Here is a 26233-nt window from a genome sequence, read left to right as displayed (position 1 = left end):
GAGAGGCGCTTCACTGGCTCGGGCGGGCGGACGGCGGCGGCCGCGCTCCTCTCGCTCCTCAGCTGCGGGGACCGAGAGAGGGAGCTGTGCCTGAGGAGACGCCAAAATCCCCCTTAGCGCTGCCCGCGGGAGGGGGAGGGGGAACAAGATGGCGGCGGCCGGGGGGGCGGGAGTTCAGCTCATGGATCTCGGCGGGCGGCGGAGGGGAGACCGGGCCGGCGGCGGCTGCGGCTGCAACGGGCGGGGGAGGGGGCAGGTCCCGCGTCTCCCCTCAGCAGACAATACAAGCGCCTCAGAGCGAGCCCCCGAACCTGCCCTAGCCAAAATGGCGGCTGAGAAAGAGCGGAAGTGACGTAAGTGCTCATTAGCATAAGAGGACTCATTGTCCAGCTGAGTGTGTGTGTGGGGGGGACGCAGTACCCTTTCCACACGTGTCCCCAGGGACAACTCTCTTACTCCCAATTATGCTGGCACCTAACTTTTTCTGAAGGAGGGTGGCGCCAGCACCCCACCACCCCGCCTAAGGAAAATTATATAATCCCCACTGAGGAAGAAATCTCGCGAGAACCAAGAGGATTTGCTATTGACCCACTAGGAGGCGCCGCAGATAAAGGCCGCAGTGCGCTTCCAGGGCCCGTGTGCAAGGCAGGCGCCTTCCACTGGCCGCAGCGCCGGCGGCGGAGCACAAGCCGAGGGCCGCAGCACCCCTCGCACTCAGTCAGGTGGCCGTGCTGGGATCCCTGCGCGGGCCCAGCTGGGCCTGGACTACATCTGGCGGGAGGGGGCGTGTGGGCAGCCCTGAGGCACCACGTGCCGAGAGCCCCAGCTCTCAGTGGCTGAGCAGCAGCGGGAAGGGCAGGGACACCTGGCTGGTGGTGTCTGATGCTCCAGCTTAAATGAGGTGTGAGTGCCTCGTGCTTCACACACGGACTGGAGATGAGAAGCAACCCCATGGGTGATGCCCGAACCCTTCCTGGTGGGGTGGGCTGTTCAGTGGACAGGGGCTGTGTTTTACAGAAGGCAGGCTGTTGCCCTGCGACTTGACATTCTTCCAAGGCAGTGATGATGGACTCTTCTCTTTGGCCTGAAGAAAACAAATGGGATCCCTAGCGTTTTGAGGCCATTAGACTGGTGAAGCCTAAGGATGAGAAATGATGTTGCCAATGGACCTCAAGATCCTTAAAAACTACACTTTGACTGTATAGTTCTAGGGACAGTCACTTTTAGTGCTCCCACAATCTGACAACTTCAGACAGCACATGGACAATTTGCCTTTGTCAACCCCAACCAACACATTATCTCCTCAACATTTTTTAACCCACCTATAATAGCAGGACGCATCTGAGAGTATATCATTGGCTAAACATACTGAAAAATACTAAATGCCAATAGTGAAGGATGAACCAAGCCTGTTTTCTAAAGATGTGCTCTATAAATACACTTAACTTTTGCTGTTACTCTAAATTTCAAGGTAACAGTTTCAAGCCATACCCCAATACCCCCCCAAAATCTTACCTTAATTGAAAATAGTACAAATTATGGTTACATGTAGTCAATGTAACCTGAGTTAGCAGATTTAACAAAATGTGTCATCCAACACAGTATTTCATTCATTTCGGAAATTGTGATAAAATACATCCTTAAAACCCAAATCAGTATTTCAAAGGAAAACAATAGCTGAAAAAAGTTGTAAAAGAAAAAGGGGGGTAGGGGCACAAAGCATTTGGTTTAGAGAGACAAAGATGACTCAATTACATGTTGCAGAAGACAGGCAAAACTAACATGAAATAAGCAAATTTTTTAATCTTAAGTTTAGCTTTCCTTAGATATACTTATATTTCATAGTGATAATACTAAGGGAGAACATCTGGATTTCATCCTTGGCCTCATTCACAAAGTAAAAAGGGATGCTGGATTCACATGTAAATGATTTTAGTGTTTTAAGTCACCACATTTAGTACAAAAATGTATCTAAATAGTCTAGATTCTTTTCTAATAACTTCCAAATGGTGAAAGTCTTCACTGCTCAAATACTTTCTTTATTGTAAACTTCAATGTCATAATGTTGTAATGATTGTTTAAGAAGTGAAAAGATTAAAAAGGCAAAAGGTATCTACTCTAGTGGAGGTCTGAGAAGGCATTACTTCTAGTGGGTTCTCTGAGGTACTTAGTTCATCTCTGCTCCAGATCCTTGACAATGAAAACAACTTTGGGTTTGGATGAATGAGAACAGATTCTAAATACTTTTTAAAAGGATATTGTATTTCTTTATGTTAGCTTAAAAGCAATTTTACATAAAACATTGATGATTTTTCTAGTAATTAATGATGAGAGAAGTCCTGAAGAAGGTGGATCCCTGGTGCGCCCTGCACAGCTCTGTGTAAAAGGGAAATGCAACAGTAGAGGCCCTTACTGGAATGTCCCCTATGGATTCAACTATGGCAGTGGTTCTCAACCTTCCTAATGCCATGACCCTTTAATACAGTTCCTCATGTTGTGGTGACCCCCAACCATAAAATTATTTTCGTTGCTATTTCATAACTGTAATTTTGCTACTGTTATGAATCGTAATATAAATATCTGATATGCAGGATGAATTTTCATTGTTAAAAATTGAACATAATTAAAGCATAGTGATTAATCACAAAAACAATATGTAATTATATATGTGTTTTCCGATGGTCTTAGGCGACCCCTGTGAAAGGGTTGTTCGACCTCCAAAGGGGTTGCGACCCACAGGTTGAGAACCGCTGAACTATGGGAATAGGCAATGTTCAAAATGGCACCAATGGTTTAATACTCTGGTATTCATTTCTGGTAGGATCTGTTAGAAATGGAAATGAAAAAAATCAAACTTTAAATTTCTTGACGTTAGCAGCCAAATTAAACCAGGGAAATGTAATTAGGAATACTGTTCACTAATTTTTTATTAAATAACTTAGAGATGCCTCTTCCTTTTATTTGCAAAGGAAAGTCAACTTGATCTTAAGCTTATATGCCCATAATATGCCTTACCCAAAAATTTAAAAGCTACTTCATGATCCAAAAGCTATGTTACAGTTAGAGACTGATCATTTTTGAAATACCTACTTTGGAGAAGGTGAACAGAATATTTGCGCTGGCTTTACTAACCCGTTGAGTGCCAGCCAATATCCTAGGAACTATGCTAAAATTGCCAAGGCATTTTGAGTTAAGATTTTAAAATTTTTTTTCCCACATAAAGAGTGAACTACTAGCATCTAATAGTGACACTGCAGGAGGAGCGCGATAGCGCTCCCAGCACTTTTGGCGAAAGACAGGAGGAGCACGATCGCGCTCCCAGGCACTCTAGGGGCTAAACAACTTAACCTGCATTTAAACTATCAGAACATTTTTCTGAACAGAGAGAAAAACTATAAGAAAGGAACTTTTGTTTTTTTATAGTAAAGATGTATGCTTTTTTGAGGGTCCTGAAATAATATGAAAAGAATTATTTTGTGAAAGAAAATCATTATTTAGTTTGTAAGAGCAACTACATTTATGCTTTAATATCATCAACATTTTTCTTTACTGATAGAAGTTATTGCTCAGAAGAGCAAACACAGCTATGCTATCAACTGTTGTCAAGTTGTTTCCAATTCAAATATATATTTTAAATAGACTTGCTTTGACAGTTGAATTGCTTCACCAATTCAACAGCTGCAAAGAACCAAACTCTAAAACTGTGCTCTAAATGTATTGTTTTATCTGATTTAAGAAATTTCAGATACATTTTAAAAGAAAGGGGAAAGGTGTGTATTTCTTTTTCAATTCACACAGAAACAGTCATATATATTTCATGAATAAGCATTCCTCTTCTGACATATATTAGGTACAAAGAGTTAAGAATATAGTTTTTATAGAAAATATTCCAAAATCTTCCCCCTGTAAGAAATTCTGCATCACATACTCTAATGAAAGCAGCAATATTTTATGCAAAAAACCCATATGCATTTATTTGTAGGTCTTAATACAGCAAAATGTTAAAGAAAACTGAGAACACTGCTCATTTTTCTATTTTAATATATAAAATGGAACTTCTTCAGAAAAAAAGATTTGCATGAAATTTACCTTACCTATAATTTATGCTCTAAGAGTACATTTTATAAAAGTCAGCAACCAGGCTTCCTCTATGTTTAAATTGAAATGAATGTGATAAATAAGAATAACTTTCTTTTATGTAGTTGCAAAGAGAGTCAATAATCCTTTCAAGAAAGAGACTATTTCATTTCCTCCCAACTTGGATTCACCGTAAACACGATCCACAAATGTTATTGGAACCTAGTTAAAAAAATATATGTTAAGTCAGTCTTCAAAAATAGTAGAAAGGAAGCATAGCAGGCATATAAAAATTACTAATACAACCAAAACAAGATTAGTTCTATGATAGCAATTCCTTTAAATTGAAGCAATTCCTTCAATTCTCACAGCAACTCTGCACCTCCTCCAAGTCTTTAAAATTAAACAGGCACTTTATTATCTAAAAATGGGCTATTATCAACCAAATCGACATCTGTTTGAAAGCATTGATCCTGCATATTAAGTTGGTTTACTCAAGTTTGACTGCATTTCAAGGAAAAATTATACTACAAAAGTAAAATAGCCTTCCACTTAATTTTTTCATTAGTCTGTCAAATTTAGCTGTCACTATGTTTTAGTATTAAGTTAAAAATTTTGTAATTTTCACAAGAGACGTGGCATTCTAGTTAGCTACTTCCTGCTCTGAGAAAGAGTCTTAGTGTTAAACAAGGAGAGTATTCCCTAAGAGTTCACGAGCTAGCTGTAAATATTACAGACCCTTATCTCCTCCCCCGCGCTATACCTGTGCTTTTCGTTTACTCATAGGAAATGGGCAATGGAACTCAGCATTCACTTTTAAGTTGGATGGGTGTGGACTATGGCAAGAGGAAAAGCAGTGAATACACTCATCCCAGAATGCTGAGTGGTCAGAAGAAAGGGCAAGGATGGAGAAGATACCAGTAACTTTTAATTATTTAAAAGGGAATGCTGCCTTTCTGTTAATCTTGGTAGGTCAAATGTATTGCTGTGAAAGGGATGTGAATTTTCACCCATTAGTGCATGGGCATTCCCAACAGCTGGAAGCCTTTCACATTTATTTGGTAGTTATGAAAATTAAACTTTTTACAATGAAAAGTCTAAACCTTATTATTTATGAGGACTACAATATACTATTTACAATTAATTGCATACCTCGCCAATAGTATAATTCAACTGTCTTGCTCGAACAATCATTTCCATCTGGAAAACGTAGCCTTTAGAAACACATTTTTCTATTAATTTCTGTAGAACTTCTTTTCGATATAACCTGTATGAAATTTAAAAATATATATAAACACCTAGATAAATACACTTGTCTACATACATCCTGATCTTTCAAAAAGTTCACTGGTGCTCTAGCCGGTTTGGCCTGCGGACCGAAGGGTCCTGGGTTTGATTCCGGTCAAGGGCATGTACCTTGGTTGCAGGTTCCTCCCCAGCCCGGGCCCTGGTCGGGGCTCATGCAGGAGGCCACCAATTGATGTGCTTCTCTCACATCGGTATTTCTCTCTGTCTTTCCCTCTCTCTTTCACTTTCTCTAAAAATCAATGGAAAATAGCCTCAGGTGAGGATTAAATTAAAACAAAAAGTTCACTGGTATTTTTAAAACCTCAAAATTTTACTAGTCATCATATATAGTAAAAGCATAGTATGCAATTTGTCCCCTCGACCAGAGTTCTTCCAGGAGTTTGACCAAGGGGTGGGCCGGCAGGGGGGAGGGAGGCCCCGGCTAGTAGCCAGCCGCTAGGGACCCTACCAGTGCACGAATAACAGTTGATATACATTTGTCCTGAAACAAACAGAAGGGTCATGAAATATCTTGTAAATAATTTAGAAAATGAATTCTTAGTATCTTGTAGAGAATTATTTTCCTACCATACTATCAGAAATTATAAAAATATAGTACATTATTCAAAGCAGAACCACCTATTGTGTTTAACTCTTAAAATTAATTTTTAAAGTGGAAAGAGTAGAAATTGTTCGAAAAGTTGGAACAATAGAGTTGACAGATGATGAAGCAACAATATAAACTAGATGACAAGAAAGACTCTAGTAATTAACAGGGATTTCCTCATAAATGTTCATGATGAGCTTCTATTTCTGGAGATCTACTAAATAAATTTCCCGGGACACACTAGCCCCTCCAGGATTAGGTTGGTTAAGTTAGGTTAAGACAGGAACTGGGAGGCAATCCTGGTTGGACACAGCTATCACCAGTCAGATGTCACAGTTAGATACTTATAATGGGGGAATGAATGTGCAGTCTAACTGTAGTGGACTGTAGGCTAGACACAGAGCTCATCAGATTTACAAAGCAAGACAGGAGCAGGGAAATCCTGTGCTTGAACCCAATCAGGAGCTCCCTGTTATCAGTCTCTTAGGTAAACAAACAAATAAGCAAACAAACAAAACCGCCAAACAGTCTCAATAAAAAGGCAGCAATTTCTCTTTTTTGGGAGCAAGTTAGGAGAGGCAGTTTGGCATAACTTTGTTCTCTTCCCAGTTAAAGGCCATCTGGATTTACAATGCCTGAGGGTAACCCATATTCACTTTTTTCTCAGGCTTCCTCTAGGGAACACTATCTTTTTTGGCTTTTCAAGCTTTTAAGTGGATATTAAATGACAGAGAGAGGAACCTGAGAATGACTAGTTTGTGCACTCTTTTACCCACACAGGTCCCATAAGAATTCAAAAGTATAAGCTTGGAATAAATCTAAAGTGAGGAGAAATGGATGGTAGAATATTTAGTCAATAAGTATTTACTAAGCAACCTACTGTGTTTAAGGCTCCTTTTTATGTTTTAGGATTTTAGCAGTAGAAACTAAATAAATTTATCACATAAAGTTAATTAAATAGGGGAGGGATATTGGGATTATGGGAAAGACTATGATCATGATGGGATATTTCAGCATCACATTTTAAACTGGGTTTTGGCTAGGAATTCTGCCCCGTTAAGTCATTTTATTCCTCATAAAGAGTTATTTTGTAAGACATTTATTTCTCTTTATTGCCACCCCTTCTCCACCACAGTAGCTTTAAAACTATGGCTAATGATGTAATACTGCATACATGAAGCCATGAGCCAATAAATAGGATAATTAGGATCCAAGTGGTCTTCGCTATTAAATGGCTTTACATCAGACTGCAGTCTTTCTGGGTTCCCTTTTACTTGGTAAAAGACACATACCTCCTCAATACTAGGAACTTCATCTAATGAGAAGTTGAACTTTAATAAAACATGTATTTAATAAATCACTACCTTATGAAGGGACAATGAGCTCTAATGATTTAAAAGTAGTGAAATCAACAGGCTCACTTTTGCGTGTGGCTGTTCTGATATTTGCACAGAATACACTCAATCACTGCTCTCTCTAAAAGGACACCCAGAGCTCACCCCCTCCTCTATTCCCTATATGGTCTGGTGGCAATGAGATGCTGCCACCCAATCCTCTCTCTGCTGTGTTTTTCTTCACAACTGGGTCCCCATGTGATGCTGCAAGTCTCATGTCATTAGAATGTATAAACATGAGGACAGTGCTTGGCATGCAATAAATGTTTGCTGAATCTAAAAATGAATCACCTTTTAGCTTTTTTGAAAGCACCTGCAGAGCTTTCAATAGGGGAACTAGTCCAAAAAACAAAGCCCCTACCTATCTCCACAACCCACGGAGCCACCCTGGATCTTCGATCAGTCATCATGCCTATGGCCTGTAAAGTCCACATTGGCCATTCTGTCCTCACAGAGATTTTGCAAGTGCCACTACTCTTTGCATTGTTGCTACATGGAATCAGTGATCTTAATCAGATAACACATTATTCCTTTGCCTTGAAATGTGGAACAAAAGGGATACATTTACAGGGATACATCTGTCTTTTACACACCAAATTCTGCTTTCTAACCAATTTACATTTTAATTCTAAAGAGGCTTCATTTTCAATATTTGGCCTCTAATTTGTGATGTCTCCTCTCTTAATTTTTTTGGGGAGAAGTGGCAGACGGGGAGAGGGCAGTTGTCTGTGGCTCATAATCTTATTTTACCAAATAAAGACATTAAAAAAATTTCTCTTCACTTTTGACCCTCTTAGTGTCTCTGAACTGCTATTCAAGACTTACAGTTATACTACAGGTACTAATTATTAATGGTCAGCTCCTAATTTTTGTGTGTGAATTCTAATGAAGAATCAAAAATCAACATTATTTAATGGAAAAAGTAAATATCAAGTAATACAAAGTATTAACAAATGCATGGGGTTTGGGCTTTAATGAAAATGAACAGGCATTTTATAGTTTTGATGATAACAAATATCTGGCAGGCTTTAATCATTTGGCATGGTCATATAATAGTTCATCTACTGTAGCAGTTCTAAAATTAAACACATACACCACTCCCTCCCAAGAATAAACAAAAATAAAAAAATACAGGGACCCAGCAGGAGGCTTTGTACCAATTAAATAAGAATTTTTTATAAAAAACATAATGGAGAACAAGGTAACTGAAAAGACTCTACATAAATAAGGTTTTAAACTTTTCTGTGGACAATGCTACAAATATTTATATAAATTGCAGAAAATTCCTGGAAGAGGTGCTGTTCTCTGGAGCACATTACCAGTGATAGCAATGTTTAGAATGAGTAGTGAGTGGTCACTTCGGGCACCCCAGAGGGCACTCCTATGGACAGAATATTAATGTTAATACTGCCAAGCACACTAACTTGAGCCCTGCCTTAGATGCTCTTTAAAAAGCACAATATTTTTCAAGACGTGTAGGCTTCATTAGCAGCTTCTAAGGAAGTACAGTCTGCCTTTTTAGAGTCCCAGGACAAAAACAGGGAAGAAATGCAAAGCATTTTTTTAAAATAAGTCATTGTGCCCAGCAGTTGAGTGTCTAGCCAGGCACCAAGAGGTCACCAGTTCGATTCCCAATCAGGGCACATGCCCAGGTTGTGGGCTAGATCCCCAATAGGGGGGATGCAGGAGGCAGCCGATCAATGATGTTTCTCTCTCACCGATGTGTCTATCTCTCTATCCCTCTCCCTCTCTCTCTAAAAAAAAAAAAAAATCAATAAAAACATATTTAAAAATAAAATAAGCCATTGTAAAGCAAGAAATTTAGGCAAACAGTTATAAGCCGTAGAAATATAAAATTACAGGTTTTCACTGTACCTGAAACTTCCTGTTAAATCAGATGCTCCTGGTCTCAGCAAAATCTGAGTTACAAAATTGGCCCCACGGCTGTCAAATAAAACAATCAGATTTTCTTTATAAAATAGTTTCTAACCAAGAGTACTAAAATTGCTATCCTAATTTCATAAATAAATGCAACACTACTTCACAAAAATATTAATTCTATAGAACAAATAAATTTTTAGTCAGTGCAAGATCTGATGTTTCTCAATTTTCAGAAAATAGGAACATTTGGAGGGAACCTATAAAGCAATCACTCTTTCAAACTTTAGGTATGAATGATAGGTTTTTAACTTGTGGATTTGCCAGCAGCCATTTAGAATTTCAAACATCTGTCAGCTAGCAAGCGATCAGGGATCTGGAGTTTCCTTTTCAGATTCTAATAAGCACAAAGAAAGAGTGGGTTCAACTAGGTAATAGGTCAGTCTGCATAAAAATGATGCTTTTTTCAAAAAAAATGAAGGTGTGTAAGTGGAAGAGGGCTTTGGTTTTTGGCAATCTCTGGAAATCGTCCAAGGTTCAATCCGAGACTGTCTTAGTCTGCTTGGGCTGCTATAACAAAATACCACGTTACTGGAAGCTAGGAAGTCCAAGGAAGTGAAACCTCTTCCTGGCTTACAGATGGCTGTCATCTTGCAGTGTGCTCACACAGGGAACGGGAGGGAGGTCCAAGCTTTCCTCTTTTCTTCAGAGAGCACTAATCCTACCATGAATGCCCCACACTGAAGACCCCATTTACACCTAATTACCCCCCAGAGGCCCCACCTCCAAATACCAACACTTAAAGGGTAAGGTACTCTAACATGAATTTTAGCAGACACACTGAGTCCATAACAATGACTTTAGGGCACTGCTTCAAACACATCTAAGAATCAATTACAAGCTATTACTGACTAACAGCTATTATTAACATTTCAAAAAGATGTGTGAAGAGCTCTTGAAAAAAGTGACTTTTGTACTGCAGCTATTTTATTGTGCTCATATTAAAAAAAAACTTTTCTGGGCAGCCTGGAGATAAGTTTCCACAGCCAAGGTAACCACCAAGGCCCTCTCATGGAAAGATTATTTTTATATAAATAACACAGGGGCCCATCCGGCATAGCTCAGTGGTTGCACATCGACCCATGAACCAGAGGTCACAGTTCAATTCTAGGTCACGGTGCATGCCAGGCTGAGGGCTAGATCCCCAAGTGGGGATTGGGGGGGGGGGGGGGGGAAGCATGCAGGAGGCAGCCACTGATGATTCTCCATAATCACTGATATCTCTCCCTCTTCTCTTCCTCTCTATGAAATCAATAAAAACATATTTTAAAAAAATATAACACAGGAATATAGCTGGGATAATGGCTAACAAAAACATTTCCCCCACCCCCCCTTGTTTTAAAAGCAACAGCAACAAAAATTCCAGGGCATAGTCCCCACCTCCCCCACTATGTGTGTAATCAAAGAAATTTAAGTATATATATCTATATTGTGTGTGTGTGTATCTGCATATATTTAAAGTAATGTATTTTTAAATAGGAGTCTCTTAAAGTACAGCAAGCGTCAGACAGAATTTGGGTTCAAATTATGGTTCTGGACCATATAAATGAGACTTAGCACAAGTGATAACAATCTTTTCAGGAGTTTATACTTTAAGTCAGCTCAGACATGAACAACTAATGACATTTACAACTAAATGATTCAACTAAAAGCTATGAACTGTCTCTGATTGGGACTCCCTAATTTTAAGAACAGTTTTAATGACTGAAATCAGAGAGGCCTGAGAGATCGCTGTTGGTCTCAACCTTGTCTGCAGTATAATCACCTGGGAAGCCTGTGGAAAAGACTGATGCTTTGGCCCCACCTATGAGAGCTATTCAAACGGTCTGCATTGTGTGTGGGCAAGCGAAAGGGAGGATGAATAGGGAGCAGTTGTGTGTAATTTTCTCCTTACATGATCCCAATATTTAGCAGGATTGAAAACCACTGTTTTATCCAACCCCTTCATTTCTCTGAAGATTGAGGCATTTACATGTTTTAAATGACTTGCCCAAGATTCACAGTTAAGAGGCAAACTTGAGATTAAAAGAATCTTCAACAGGAATGAAGTAGGTGATAAAAAAAATACTAATGGCCAAAAATATTTTGCGGGTCTTCCATTCTATTTCTGCGCCCCTTGGTTATGGGCTTGCCTTGACCAAGAATTAGCCCCAAAACCTAGGACTCAAGAAGCCTTATGGCTGCAGCCTTGGTACTGTTGGACGCTGTCCTTAGGACACCATGTAAAGAAGCTGGTCTAGCTTTCCAGAAGGCGAGGGGCCACATGCAGAACTGAGATGCCCCAGACAACAACCATCATCAACTACTGGATGGATGAATGAGGCCACTTGGATCTTCTAGCATAGTTGCCTCTCCAGCTGAAGGAAGCTGCATGAATGAGCCCAGGTAAAGCCAGCAGAGGACCCACCACCAGCCAATCCACAGAACCAGAAGAAATAATGTCTTTGTTTTACGTCACTAAGCTTTGGGATGGTCTGTTATACAGCAGTAGAAAACTGAAACAGGTTTCATTCCATTTCATGAGGAGGAAAGTAAAGCTTAGGGAAGGTACAACATGCAAGGTGACAGGTAATGAAGTGACACAGTCAGGATTTTAACCCAGGTCTGACTCCAAAGCCTCACTACTTTATGCTGCTTTAAAAAAGTTGAAATAATTGTCCATTTACTTAAAATGATAAAAAATATATATGGAGAACTACCTTAGTAGTCCCAAAATATAGATGAATAGTTCACTTAAAATCAAAGCTGAAGGTCCAGAGAATAAATTTGTGCTGAATCATACCATTTTTACCAAAGGTTCAAAGGTTTATGTTGATTTTCCTTAGTGAAAAATACCCCAAATAAAATACTCTAATCATAGGAAAAATTGTAGGTAAGAAGTTATCTGGAAATATTTATTGAAAATTAATACTCTGATCCCACCAATACCAAGGCGGTATGGTAATTTAACCTAAATACCTGTTATAAACATATTTATAGGCGTTACACTAAAAAAAACAGTAATCATAACACATGTATATACCTGATTAATTTTCTTTTCAAATCCCAGCCATAAACACCTCCATTTCCTTTGTAGCGAGTTCCAGAGACAATGTCAAAATTACCTTCCTTTTGCTTCCTGTAGAACAAATAAATTAGCTGTCAATTAGAGAAAGCTACTGGGATTTCAATAGTTATTTTCAAGAGTTACACAAACAGAACTGTCAAGACTTGCACCTAGGAAAAACAATGCCAAGGAAATAGATGAACTATTATTACTACTGAAAGATCTTTCAAATTAAGGTTTTCAAACTTGATCCTTTTCTTCCTTCATTGATTTAAAACAGTACATTTGCTGACTGCACCATGTGAAACCATCCTAAAATGTAATAATAATATTAAATTTACACAATACCCCTGAATTTCTGTTCTTGTACCTGAAGTAAACAATGCTAAAACAGCCTGGCAACCTTCTAGATTTTTCTCTTTGTTTACAGAAAGACAACTCAAAGACAGGACTCCCTATAGTGTTTTATGTCACTTTCACAAATTTGGAATTCAAAAAAATGTACGTTTTGCAACTTGCTTTTTGTCAATTAATACACATCATGGAATCATGGATATCCCTACAAAGTTGACAAAGAATTTCCCCATTCTTTGTTGTTGTTAATCCTCGCCCAGGGATATTTTTTCCATTGTTTTTTAGAGGTTGCAAGGGAGGAAAGGATGGGGAGAGAAAAAGAGAAACATGTGAGAGAGACACATCGATTGGTTGCCTCCTGCACACGCCCCAACTAGGGCCAAGGATTAGGTACATGCCCTTGACCAGGAATCAAATCCGAGACTCTTTGGTGCTCAGGCCGACACCCTAACCACTGACTCCCATGGGCCAGGGTCTCCATTCTTCTTAATAGCTGCAAAAATATTTAATAGAATATTTAACCTGTATACTCATATGATTGTTTCCATGATGGGTGCCCCAATTTCCAAGAGCACAAGCACAATGAATAGTATAGCCTGCTGCTTAGACTACCCAAAGTAGAACATAATGGAACGGCTAAAACAATCCTAACAGATCTCACCATAGAAATTACTTTCCAAAAACGTAGCAACTCACTTCTTCCTGCAATATTTGAGTGTGCTCATTTTCTACAGTCTTATTGGTGCTGGATGTATTGCTGAATTAAGTTTTTAAGTTTAATAAACTAATGGGTAATAACAACATAGTTAATTATTTTATTTTTTTTAATTATATTTTCATTGATTTCAGAGAGGAAGGGAGAGGGAGAGAAAAATAGAAACATCAATGATGATGCACGCCTCTCTCCCGGGATTGGTGCCCTGACTGGGAATCGAACCGTGACCTCGTAGTTCATAGGTCAACACTCAACCACTGAGCCACATGGGTCGGGCTGCAGTTACTTAATTTGCAATTCTCTGACTACATCCTAGGGTGACTATCTTCTTAGGTTTATTAGCCATTTGAATTTCTTTTACATTATGGCCTGTTTGTACCTTTCCTGTTTGCTACTCCACTATTTCTATTTCTTTATCAAGTCAAAGGGGCTTTGTGTATTGGAGATATAAGCAGAGATGGTATCTCTGAGGTGATTCAATGCAGAGGTCAAAGGATGGGAAATTATTGGCCACTAAGGAGCAGGCAAAGAGCACTGCAGGCAAAGGGAACATGGCATTGTGTGAGCGCAGAAATGGAAGGAGTATGCCTGCAGTACAAAGAGCAAAGGGGGAGGCACAAGGTAAGTTCAGAAAGGGAGGCAGGGACCAGATCACACAGCAGTTTGAGGGACAAAAAAACCCCCCAAAACCTGTGGATTTTCCCCGCTGTGTTATATTTTATACTAAATTCTTGCTTAAAAATACTACTTAAAATATTCATGCTTAATGTTAGCTGGTTTGCCTAGTTTGACGAATGAGAAATGATTCCACATTTCACCATTTTGTAAAACATTTGTATTACGACTGGGTTTTCTTTATCATGTTTAAGTGGTTTCCTTCCATTTGTACTTTCTAAAGTTTTTATTAGAAATGGCTGGTGAATTTGATCAAACTTTTATCATCTACAGACTTAATCACGCTATTTTGTTGTTGTTAATGTTATAAATTATGTTGACGAATTCCTGAAGATGAACCACTCTAGCATTCCTGAATAAACCTTATTTGTTCATGGGGCTTCACCCTTATGATCCAGGGCTTAATTCCATTTAACAGGAAGTCACCTACTAGCTTTTTCTGTAGTCTGGAATAATCTAGATAACAAAGGAATTATCTGTTGATCAGTTCCTCAGGGCTCCTAAAACACATCATTTAGTCACATACTATATACTCATGAGTCTCAAACCTATATGTTGGTTTTATTTTTGATAGCTAACAAAATAGCATGTTCATTTTTCAATTAATAAAGAATGAAAAACAAAAATAAGTCCACAATCAATATAAGATAAATGATTTGAATCGTGTATTTTTTTCAAATATTAGAATTACCTACCTAATGAATTCAGGAATAAATTTTGGCTGAAATTTAGAAAGAATAAACAGTAAGTCAGTAAAATAGGCTAAGGCAATCATAAATCACTATTAAAGAAATATGCCACTTACATGGTGTGAGAGATCAGCATCCATAATAATTATGTAGTTTCCTGTGGCATGTTTCATTCCATGTATATATGCAGTTCCTAAAAATGAAAATATTTATCTCCGTTAAAGAAAATCACCGGAAATACTTACGTTTACAACATCTGAACAGAGAAGCAATTGTTAAGCACTGAAAAGCATACATTAGTCCTCTAAAGATGATCCTGATCTAGTATAATTAAATATTATTTATTCTCAATGAAAAACATCTCTCAATTCCATTCTTTGTCTTGAACTTCACATTAGTCCGAGGTACCATCTTCTGATGACTCCTCCTTACCAAGCTTCCCTGCTTCTAATCTTCTCATCTTCCCATTTCCACAAAAAACTTCCTTTGTCAGTGTCTTCCACACTGTAGGAAGCCTGGTACAGTAGAGCCCTGCTCTGGTATTTGGGGCCAAAGGCACAGCTAGCAAATACTTAGCATCTTCAGGCCTAAAAATTCCTCAGGGACTTGGCAGGTAAGGTAACTGATTGGGAGCAGGATTTGGGGATTCCTGCATTCTCTGGCCCCAAACGACCACTGTCTTACTAGCAAAGCTAATCTTTTCTAACTTCTTGTTAAGAAGTGACTATCACAGCTTTTTGGATATACCACTGGCTGGTCAGTAATTCTGGTTGCTTTCATGGCAGTGTGCAGATTATTTCAATCCCAAACAACTTTCTGAATCAGATATTCAGAACATTTAATGAAGCCAGTTAACTAATAGTTGCAGAATAACAGACATTCAATTTTTCAAACTGTGTTTCTCCAATTTTTCAGTAAAATTATACCAATTCTTTACATAAGCAATGATGACTAACAACAGAAATGAAGGCATTTAGATCTTCATCCCAGAATGACTGAGCTCATCTGAGATTTCAACTGTTTAAAAGCTAAGAAAGATTTATTTTTAAAAATAAGTACCTTTTTAAAACGTATGACTTAAAGAAACGTTCAAAGGTTTATAGCTAAGGCAGTGTGCTGGTCCAGTATGTTTGCTCTCAGATCCCTTCTCTGGCCTTTCTCTATATTGCAAGGAACTTATTTCCCAGGTTGGCTTGTCAACTGGCTTCCAAACAGCTTTGAGAGGCAGAGGAGAGAAGGGAAGGTCAAGTGGCCTCCCTCTCTTACTCTGCCTCCCTGCATTGACTGCATATCCTCAATGACTCCAACTCCTGCCGGGTATCACCGACTTCATCATTCTAGCCCACTCTGGGCAGCCTGGGTTGCTGCTCCATCTTGGGGGGGTAGGAACCTCCAGCTATTACTAATCCCTGAGTAGCTTCACTATTCCATTTGGCTTCTCAGCAATTCCTTCACCTGTGTAACCAGGTTCTCTGTATTAAATTCCCTATATTGAAAGACTTGTGGTGGTTCTGTTTTCCCAAGTGGACCAAGACTGATACAGGCAACTCAAACCATTTAAATGTCATTAAGATCATTAAAAATCATTATAGGGGGTTACTGTATTTTGGCCTTGTTCCAAACAAAATACATACTGAACAATCTGCCAAGTCAAAAAGCAGGTGATGGATGAGAGGTTCTACTTACCTAGTCCCAACTTTTTCTCCCGTGGTCTTAGAAGCTGTAAGAATAAGAAAGGACACTTTGACACAAATAATAAAAAACCTACTAAAAACTCTTTTTTATTCATATAAGTTCTACTCATTTTAACAAAAACATAGCTATATTTTTAAAATCTTAGAGCAGAGTACGTTTAACATTTTTTTTTGCCAAAAAAAGAAAAAAGCAGTTAGCCAACAAATCAAATAGTATAACAACTTTTAAGGAAAACCAACATTTTTTCTTACCCCTTCCTCACAATAAAAGCCAAATTTTATACTTTTTGTTTTTCTGGTGCTTGGAAACGATGTGAACAATGTTTTATATCCTCTCTCTTAATTTATCATTTTAAACTATCTATTGATTACTTCCAAGGAAACTGCAGGGGTAACTCATTTATTCTATACCTTTTTGGAATATTTGGTAGCCAGATTTGTTTTTTTCAATTCCCTTTGTGATTTTAAATGCTGCTATTATTCTTCCTCCAACAACTTATCTTGACTTTATGCTTGGATAACCTCATCTTATTCTCTACTGGCCCAATGACAAGGAGGTTTTCTTACAGCCTGTCAATTACTTAGTCTTTCTACATTTTGTGCTTCATATACAGACGCTAACTCAATTGCTTTTCATCTTATCTGAAAACTTTTGAAAAGGTAGGATGCCAAGTTTTGGATTCTGTTCTAAGTTTCTTAGATACAGGGCTCAGGTAGACACACACCTGAGCGCATCTTGTCCCCTGCGGCATTTGCCAGTGTATCGGCCGGTTGCCTCAGAGTGTGAATCTCTAAACAAAGTACTTTCAGTTCCAGTCACCCAGGACAGGTTAATTTTATTTTTTACTACATGCATGCTGCTCTAGGTCTTGGGGAGGAACAAAGATAGATAAAATACATTCCTGCCCGATGAGCTCTTAAACAGAGAACAAGACAATCATCTATAATAATTACAATTCACTGAACAAAATCAAACAAGGTATGTCAGGTTTTATTTGATTTTTGTGACAGTTACTGACAAAATACTGAGCCCATCTGATCTCGGCCCTGAAAAACCCAATCTTTTAAAGTTCATGTGAATAATCCCGTATTTCAGCTGGAAAAACTCTTTGTTTCAGATAAAAAATAATTTTGTCATTTGTAAGTTTCAGATTATTCAAAAGTTCATACAAACTATAAACCATGTTGCATATGACAGAATACTATGGAGCAGTTAACAGAATGAGATCATTTGGTGACATAATGATATAGTAAAAAAGTAACTATGATACAGAAAGGTTGCATTCATATTTAAAAACAAAAAATACCAGCATAATACCTAGTTCTAAGATGTGGACTCATACACATATATGCACAAAAAGGCAACACACACCAAACTATTGACTGAGTTTGACCCTGGGGAAGAGACTGGGATGCAGATCAGGAAATGCACCTCAAAGGCAACTTCGGTTTTATAGGTAATATTTACATTTTACACCAAGAATGTACTTGATATTTCTTACATAAGAAAAAGTACAAATTGTTTCATTTAGTGTGCTTAACTTTTAGACCCTGAATTATACTCCTTTTTGATCTGCTAATTAGCTATGTAATCTGGGCAGTAAAGGACACGATAGAGCTCACCTTTCGGGGGTCATGAGAGCAAGCAGTGAATTCATAGGTTGCTAGGCACAGACTCTCTGAAGTATACTTACAACACAACTGCTTATGAACTACTTCATGTGATACTATAATTTGCTTGACAAAAAACTTATTTTGTAAAGGTTTTATCATAGAAAATCTTGATGACACTTCAGACAAACTATCAATTTGTACTAGAATCAAAAGTATTTGAGTGAACCTATTACCATACTCTTGAAATCAATGGGCTGAAGAGAAAAAATAAAAAATTGCCGAACCGGTTTGGCTCAGTGGATAGAGCGTCGGCCTGCGGACTCAAGGGTCCCAGGTTCGATTCCGGTCAAGGGCATGTACCTTGGTTGCGGGCACATCCCTACTGGGGGGCGTGCAGGAGGCAGCTGATCGATCTTTCTCATCAATGTTTCTAGCTCTCTACCCCTCTCCCTTCTTCTCTGTAAAATATATTTAAATAATAAAAAAATAAAAAAATAAAAATACAGCTTCAGCTATGAAAGGTTAACTGTACTCTCCTCCTACTTTGCAATTCTTTACTCATCATTGAGGCTCATTTTTCCCATTATTTGCCATGTGTAGTTCTTGTTTCATGAATTATCTGTTTTTGTACATTTGACTGGGGTACTGATCTTTTTGTTAGAGATAATTTGGTATTTGGAATGAACAAAATATTTTATTATATTAGTCAAATCTCTTGGTCCTATAGTTATGTTTCATGTTTTAAAAGTAATGAACACATCATATCTTATTGTACATATGTAGATGTGAAAAACCATCTCCATCTTTTTGTTCTTTTTTGCTGTAGCCTTTGACCAACCTCACTGTCCTTAAGCAGCATATCAAAGCCTTCTAGTCAATGATGATCTGTGTTCCATAAAATATAACCATAAATACTGTTAGTAATGGCCAGGAAGACAAGCAAGATGACTATCAAACTGGTGACAGTATCAACCACCAGTATGGCCCCTGGTGCTACTGCATTCTTTGTCCCTTTGTCTTTTCAATCATTAGTACCTGAGTTATAGTAGCAGAGAACAATCTGCACAAAACTGCTGGGCTGATCTGCCACAGATTTTAAAAAATATATATTTTATTGATTTTTTACAGAGAGGAAGGGAGAGGGATAGAGAGATAGAAACATCGATGAGAGAGAAACATCGATCAGCTGCTTTCTGCATACTCCCCGCTGCCTTCTGCACACTCCCCACTGGGGATATGCCCGCAACCAAGGTACATGCCCTTGACCAGAATCGAACCTGGGACCCTTCAGTCCACAGGCCAACGCTCTATCCACTGAGCCAAACCAGCCAGGGCCTGCCACAGATTTTTACCTGATTTCAGGTTAGGGGAGGAAACAAACCTCACATATCAAACATGACAGAAGCATTCAAACACAGAAAGGTTGAAGTCCTCCACAATGTCAGATCTCCCTGCCCTGTAACAGTTCAGGACACGTGTCTCCAACTTTTCTATCATCCCATCACTGCCATTTATTAGTTAGCTGTGCAATCTTGGGAAGTGAATTAACCCTCATCTGTTTCTTCAACTACAGAGTTAAAAAAAAATCTTCCTCAGCTTCTCCTGAAGCATTCATTTCAACTAGTCCAAAAGGCTAGCTTGGACAAAGCATCTGGGCTGAATCACTTTATCTGAGAAAAATAACCATTTTTATCCATCTTTCCCCTCAAGTAAACATTCATACATCACTTAAAAGCAAGTAAGTGCCAACCCTGGCAAGGCCTGACACTGAAAAAAAAAATATTCTAGTTTAAATAATTTAAAGGTCATAAAATAATGAACAGGGAATTTCCCTGGTACAACATGGAAATTGTGATAATAGAGGATAATTTTCTTATGAACTTGAATTTTATTTTGTTGATGGGAAAAATGGAATGCTTTGAGGAATAATGTTGTTTTAGAATTTGTGGATGTCAATTTAGTAGGCAATCCCTAAAATCAATCAATCAGTTAGACCTCAAGGCTGAGCTTCTATGACATATGTATTCAAAATATTGCCAGGCTGATGTCCCCAGATTAAATAGCAGCACATAACTCAGAGTGTTCTATATATAATGTGTGCATCAGTGGCCATGGCCCAGAACTTCTGAAAGAGAAACAGGGGAACTCTTGTTCCTATGAACCTACCATCATCACTGGAAGTCACTGCTAGAGGCTCAAGACCTGTCAACTTTCTGTACTCCTATGCAACAGGAGATATTCAGCAAGGACTGGAAAGTGACAGATCTGTGAGTTGCTACTCTGTGAGACAGACAGAAAGAATCTCTAGTATAGGAAAGATTACCAGGTATATAAGAGTAACACATTCCCCTTAAACTCTTCCCACCAACAAAGATCTCCTCCAACTAAATAGAAATTATTTCATTATTTAGATTAGTCAAGAATATTTGGATCCAGTGACTATTTTTATGATGTTGATGGCCATTTCTTGAAATGTAAATAATCAATAAAGGCTTTCCAAGAGACTTATGTTTATGCCAATGGTTCTTTGTTGAGAAGAGGGGGCAATTTTGCCCATAAAGGGACATCTGACAATATCCCGAGACATTTTTGGTTACCACATTGGGAAGGGGGGTAGCTACTGGTATGTAGTGGCTAGAGACCAGGAATGATGTTGAACATCCCACAACATACAGGACAGCCTCTCACAGCAAAGACTTATTGGTCCCAGATGTCAACAGTGCCAAGATGGAGAAACTCTTACAATACCCAATGCCTATAATGTATTTTCTAAATCCAAACCAGTGACCAAAAATAAAATTTATGAGGCCATTATAAAATGAACTCTACATCTGCCTAAGTTACTCCCACAGAAGAGCAGGCTTCAAGGTACAGTAGAAAAATCTAAAGTTTAAGACTCAGAAAGTCAACCTACTCCAAGACTGTTCTACAGATAAAAATAAAAATGCCAAGTACTCTGAAAAGCCATTTCTGTTTCACATGAAAATAGTCACCTTTCTCAGTTATAAACTTTTAGCTGCGGGCAGTATTTCCTTTTGAAAGTATGAGAACACCTAGAGAAAGAGAGCAAGAAAGATCAAGTCCCACATTACCAACTGCAACCTTGTTCTATAATATTCCTTGTCAATTCAATATCATGCTTTAATTTTGTCCTTCAAGAAAACTTATCTACAGAATCAATCATAAAAACAGAGTTCATCCAAAGACTCACTATTTTGCTGTAAAACTACTGATCAACATATCAAAAAGATGTAAAACTTCACCCTGACCGGTTTGGCCTGCGGACTGAAGGGTCCTAGGTTCGCTTCTGGTCAAGGGCATGTACCTTGGTTGCGGGCACATCCCCAGTAGGGGGTGTGCAGGAGGCAGCTGATCGATGTTTCTCTCTCATCGATGATTCTAACTCTCTATCCCTCTCCCTTCCTCTCTGTAAAAAATCAATTAAATATATTAAAATTAAAAAAAAAGATGTAAAACTTCAAACACAATGAAAATGCATCTAAATGCCAAAAAGTGTTTTTTATCTTTTCAGTTTCTAGACAGATTGAATTTAAACACTGTTCATCTCTCATCTTTCCCCTACAAAAACACAACTGAAAAGATAGAAAAATATTCACACAACTTACAATTTTGTCTGATCCATAGATCTTCTCCAACTGTTCAGCAACCTCCCTTGTTCCATCTGGGCTCCCATCATCTATGATTATAATTTCATAGTTGATTCCACTAAAATAAGAAAATTAAATTTGTATTGTTTGAATATAGTATTATAACAAAAATAATAATTTTAAAATTACTAATTCTTAACCAGTAGTGGAAATTTATTGTCATAGTAATCACTAAGGAAAACTTCAATTATCAAATGAAATGTCAAATATTCAGTACTTCACCTCCAAACTCAACATGTTGCTGAAAAGTGTTATTATAAAGTCCTACGATGTAAAAAAATTCTCTCACAGAAAACATTAAAAAAAAAACCAGTGAGCTCAGCAAGTGTGGGTCAACGGTTGAGTGTTGATCCATGCACCAAGATGTCATGGGTTTGATTTCTGGTAGGGGCACATGCCCAGGTTTCAGGCTCAATCCCCAGTGGGGGACGTGTGGGAGGCAGCCTACTGATATTTCTCTTTCATTGATGTTTCTAATCTCTCTAAAAAAACCACATATTTCTTTAAAAAAACCAGTGTTTTATATGTATACTAGAGGCCTGGTGCACAAAAATTTGTGCACTGGAGGGGGTGGGGTGGGGGTCCCTCAGCCCAGCCTGTGCCCTCTCGCAGTCTGGGATTATTATTTAAAATTTAATCCCAGCCGAACTGGTTTGGCGCAGTGGATAGAGCTTCGGCCTGCAGACTGAAGGGTCCCAGGTTCGATTCCGGTCAAGGGCATGTACCTTGGTTGCGGGCACATCCCCGGTGGGGGGCGTGCAGGAGGCAGCTGATCGATCTCTCTCATCGATGTTTCTAACTCTCTGTCCCTCTCCCTTCTTCTCTGTGAAAAATCAATAAAATATTTTTTAAAAAAATAAAATTTAATCCCAAATGATTTTAAGAACATAATCAGGAATAAATCCAACTTAATTTCACCCTTTAAAAAACCTACATCAGAATGGCAACATAATATTTTACACCTCTATTTCAATAGTTGTACACATTATCCTACACTAGCAAATAAAAGGAAATAGCACAGAATAACAAAATATTTCAATATCCGCCCTGGCCGACGTGCTCAGGGGTTAGAGTGTTGGCCCACATACAGAAGGGTCTCATGTTTGATCCCTACCCCAGTTGGGGTGTGGGCAGGAAGCAACCAGTCAATGTGTCTCTCCCACACTGATGTCTCTCTCTTTCCCACCTCCCTCCTTCCCTTCCACTCTCTCTGAAAAGCAATGAAAAGAAATATCCTCAAGTGAGGATTAACAAAAAAAATTTTTCAATATCCTTCAAAATTAACATCTTTCTGCTGCTCCTGATCGTCTTTATGGGATAGTTTCTATTCTAAAAACAAGTCAGCATAATACTTGGATGTACATGAGATCACTATCATGCCTGTCACTACCCCCTTTAAAAAACATTCTTTTTGTTAACTTTATTGGAAACTTAAGGGGAAAGAAAATGAGGCAAAGCCAAACTTTCACACACAACATTCTGTTTCTTCTTGGTAACATGCAAGGAAGTCAACCAAAAAACACATTCCACTGTTAAAAGTTTAAGAAATTCAGCCCCAGCAAACTTGCCAGAAAGAAAACTCAGCCTTATCAATTCTCCAGGAATAAAAAGTATGATTTCAGCTTCCTAATGTGCTTAAACTTGGGCATGTGCTTACAAGCCCAAACAAGTAATATGTTGATTCTAGCTGATGGGCTGAAAGATACACACTTCAAATCAAAGGCACTTCTCTAGCCCACTTCAAAGCACCCATAGCACCTGAGGGTGAGGTAGCTGAAAGGAATCAAGCTGAGCAGATATTAGTTAATGTGACTGAATCTGACAAGTTGTTTCCTTCATTAAACTTCATTTTTATTTATTTATTTTTTAAATATATTTTATTGATTTTTTACAGAGAGGAAGGGAGAGAGATAGAGAGTTAGAAACATCGATCAGCTGCCTCCTGCACATCTCCCACCGGGGATATGCCCGCAACCAAGGCACATGCCCTTGACCGGAATCGAACTTGGGACCTCTCAGTCCGCAGGCTGACGCTCTATCCACTGAGCCAAACTGGTTTCGGCTAAACTTCATTTTTAAAAAACGTTTTCATTGATTTGGCTGCCCTTTGCACACTCCTACCAGGGATGTTTCTCCCACATTGATGTTTCAATGAAACCCGGGCATGTGCCCAGACCAGGAATCGAACCGAGGACCTTCTGGTGCATGGGATGATGCTCAACCAACTGAACCACACTGGCCAGGGCTAAATTTCATTTTGATTAAAAAAATCCATTCAGAGCCCTGGCTGGTTTGGCTCAGTGGATAGAGCGTCAGCCTGCGAACTCAAGGGTCCCAGGTTCGATTCCGGTCAAAGGCATGTACCTTGGTTTCGGGTACATACCCAGTAGGGAGTGTGCAGGAGGCAACTGATCGATGTTTCTCGCTCTCTATCCCTCTCCCTTTCTCTCTGTAGAAAATCAATAAAACATATTTTTAAAAAAAATCCATTCAGAGACTATTAAAATATAAACTGCACTACATAAAATATTTAAAAATAAAGCAAAAAATATTGTACAATCAGAAGTCAAACAGGAACAAGATAATTCTCTAAATTGAAAAGAGCTTGTAGAAATCAAAATAAAAATATAATTTAAAAAGAGGAAAAAGAGATGAGTAAAAAATTTGAAGAACTATGTATGTGAAGACAGTTATCTCATTCAAAGAAAAATAATTAAAATGGCAATGTTTATGATTGTTTAACCGCTATGGGGTACACCTGAAACTAATACAAAATATTAAATGTAAACTGTAATTTAAAATAAAATTTAAAAAATAAACAATTGTGCAGCTGAAAAAAAACCACACCCAGCAATGTTTTTCACCAAAGAGCACTTCCAACGAAGTAATAATACTTTGTTGACTGGCTACGGGAGAACAGGCACTCTCTGAAGAATGCTGCAGAGTCCTAAGCCAGTACAATCTCTTTTGACAGTAATTTGTCAATAACTATCCATTTTAAGCACATCTCTATTGATCCAGCAATATCACCGCAAAGACTTTATCCTGATGTACCAGCAAAAGTACGAGTGTTTGTTGCAACGTTAATCTTAACAAAGGAGCACTCACTATGTGTCACTTTTCAAAATGCTGGAAAATGTGGCGTGAACATCCCTGTTCTCATTTGTAAATGTAAAGGAAATGTAAAAAAACATATGTATTTTAAAAAAAAAATCTATGTTTGCCCTAACTGGTTTGGCTCAGTGGATAGAGCATCGGCCTGCGGACTCAAGGGTCCCAGGTTCGATTCCGGTCAAGGGCATGTACCTTGGTTGCCAGCACATCCTCAGTGGGGAGTGTGCAGGAGGCAGCTGATCGATGTTTCTCTCTCATCAATGTTTCTAACATTGTTTCTAACAATGTTTCTAACAATGTTTCTCATCAATGTCTCTATCCCTCTCCCTTCCTCTCTGTAAAAAAAAATCAATAAAAAATATATATATTTAAAAAATAATAATAATCTATGTTCGATGACATGACCCGGTTAAATAATAACACAGGCACATGGAATATTATTTAATTTTCAAAATAATTTGCTAAGTGTGTGTATGCTGATATGGAAAGATCTTCAAAGATTTCTGCAACATGGTCCCATCAGTGTAACACAAATGGACGTTACTGTCCTGATACCAGGATTTTCCGAAGTTTAAGAAAATCTGTATAAACACTTTCGAGCCCCAGGTTCTACCGGCCACAGCCCACACCCGCCGGTGGCCGGCGCAGCCGCCCCTGTGCTCTCTCCAGAAAGGCTGTGCAGCCCCGCGGCCGCTCCCTGCCCCCGACACAAACCTCACGCTTACATAAGCACCGGGCACGGGGCGGGCGAGGCTGCTCGCCGAGACGCCCGGCTCCTGCCGCACAGCCTGGCCACCCAGGCTCCAGGTCCCAGAGCGAGGAGCGAGGCCAGGCTGGCAGCCTAGCGCCCGCCGAGAGGGGCCAGCCCTCGAGAGAAAAAGGGACTGGGGGACGGGAGGGGGACGGGGGACGGGGCCCGGGAGTGTAAACAGTAGAGATAAAGGAGTGTCTCACAAAACCCAAGGGCAGGAAGGAGAACCCGAGACAGGGACAGATCCCCAGAGGTCTCCGCCTCTGCATCGCTCGCAGGGTGGCCTCCTCCCCGACACTTCCCTCCCCAGCCGCAGAGAGCAGGGCCGCCTCGCGCAGCCAACTGCCGGCCACCAGCCAGGGGAGCCAGCTCATCTCCTCCGGGACAGGGCCGCGCACGCTACCTCTCGGAGAAGCTTTTCACCAGCAGCCACACGATGAGCGGCAGGTTCTCGCGCTCGTTGTAGGTGGGCAACAGCACCGAGTACTTGTCCCGTCCCGGGGCGCGCCCCGCCGGCTCCCGACGAGACCTCGGAGGGGTACGATTCGCTGTCTTGGAGGCCATGGCGGAACTCCGCGAGACGCCGGAAGCGGAATGACGTAAGCGCGGC

General features: G+C 39.3%; 2 protein-coding genes across 4 annotated transcripts in view; both read right to left on the bottom strand.

Moving 5' to 3' along the window:
• Nucleotides 1-5335, bottom strand: part of ADNP (activity dependent neuroprotector homeobox) — a 44081-nt gene extending 38746 nt beyond the window's left edge. Inside the window, exon 1 of the mRNA XM_014463645.2 lies at nucleotides 5230-5335. The gene's annotated coding sequence lies outside the window, so the exon portion shown is untranslated. The remainder of the gene's footprint in view (nucleotides 1-5229) is intronic.
• On the bottom strand, nucleotides 770-26220 carry DPM1 (dolichyl-phosphate mannosyltransferase subunit 1, catalytic). Of its 3 annotated transcripts, none has more exons than XM_023761733.1 (9): nucleotides 26027-26212; nucleotides 21717-21816; nucleotides 16469-16502; nucleotides 14899-14975; nucleotides 14789-14814; nucleotides 12326-12421; nucleotides 9241-9309; nucleotides 5230-5344; nucleotides 770-1084 (listed from the first exon to the last, which is right to left on the bottom strand). In XM_023761733.1, the coding sequence occupies exons 1-9, from the start codon at nucleotides 26185-26187 to the stop codon at nucleotides 920-922; spliced, it is 843 nt and encodes a 280-aa protein (XP_023617501.1). In that variant the 5' UTR covers nucleotides 26188-26212; the 3' UTR covers nucleotides 770-919. The 3 variants fall into 3 exon arrangements, with proteins under 3 accessions (XP_023617501.1, XP_023617502.1, XP_006098029.1); XM_023761734.1 differs by lacking the exon at nucleotides 770-1084 and adding an exon at nucleotides 2655-2824; XM_006097967.3 differs by lacking the exon at nucleotides 770-1084 and adding an exon at nucleotides 3948-4299 and having other exon boundaries at nucleotides 26027-26220.
• Nucleotides 26221-26233: the final 13 nt, after the last annotated feature.

The sequence above is a fragment of the Myotis lucifugus genome, unplaced genomic scaffold (assembly GCF_000147115.1).
Source record: "Myotis lucifugus unplaced genomic scaffold, Myoluc2.0 scaffold_215, whole genome shotgun sequence".
Taxonomy (NCBI): Eukaryota; Metazoa; Chordata; class Mammalia; order Chiroptera; family Vespertilionidae; genus Myotis; species Myotis lucifugus.
This window is presented reverse-complemented; position numbering and strand designations above follow the sequence as displayed.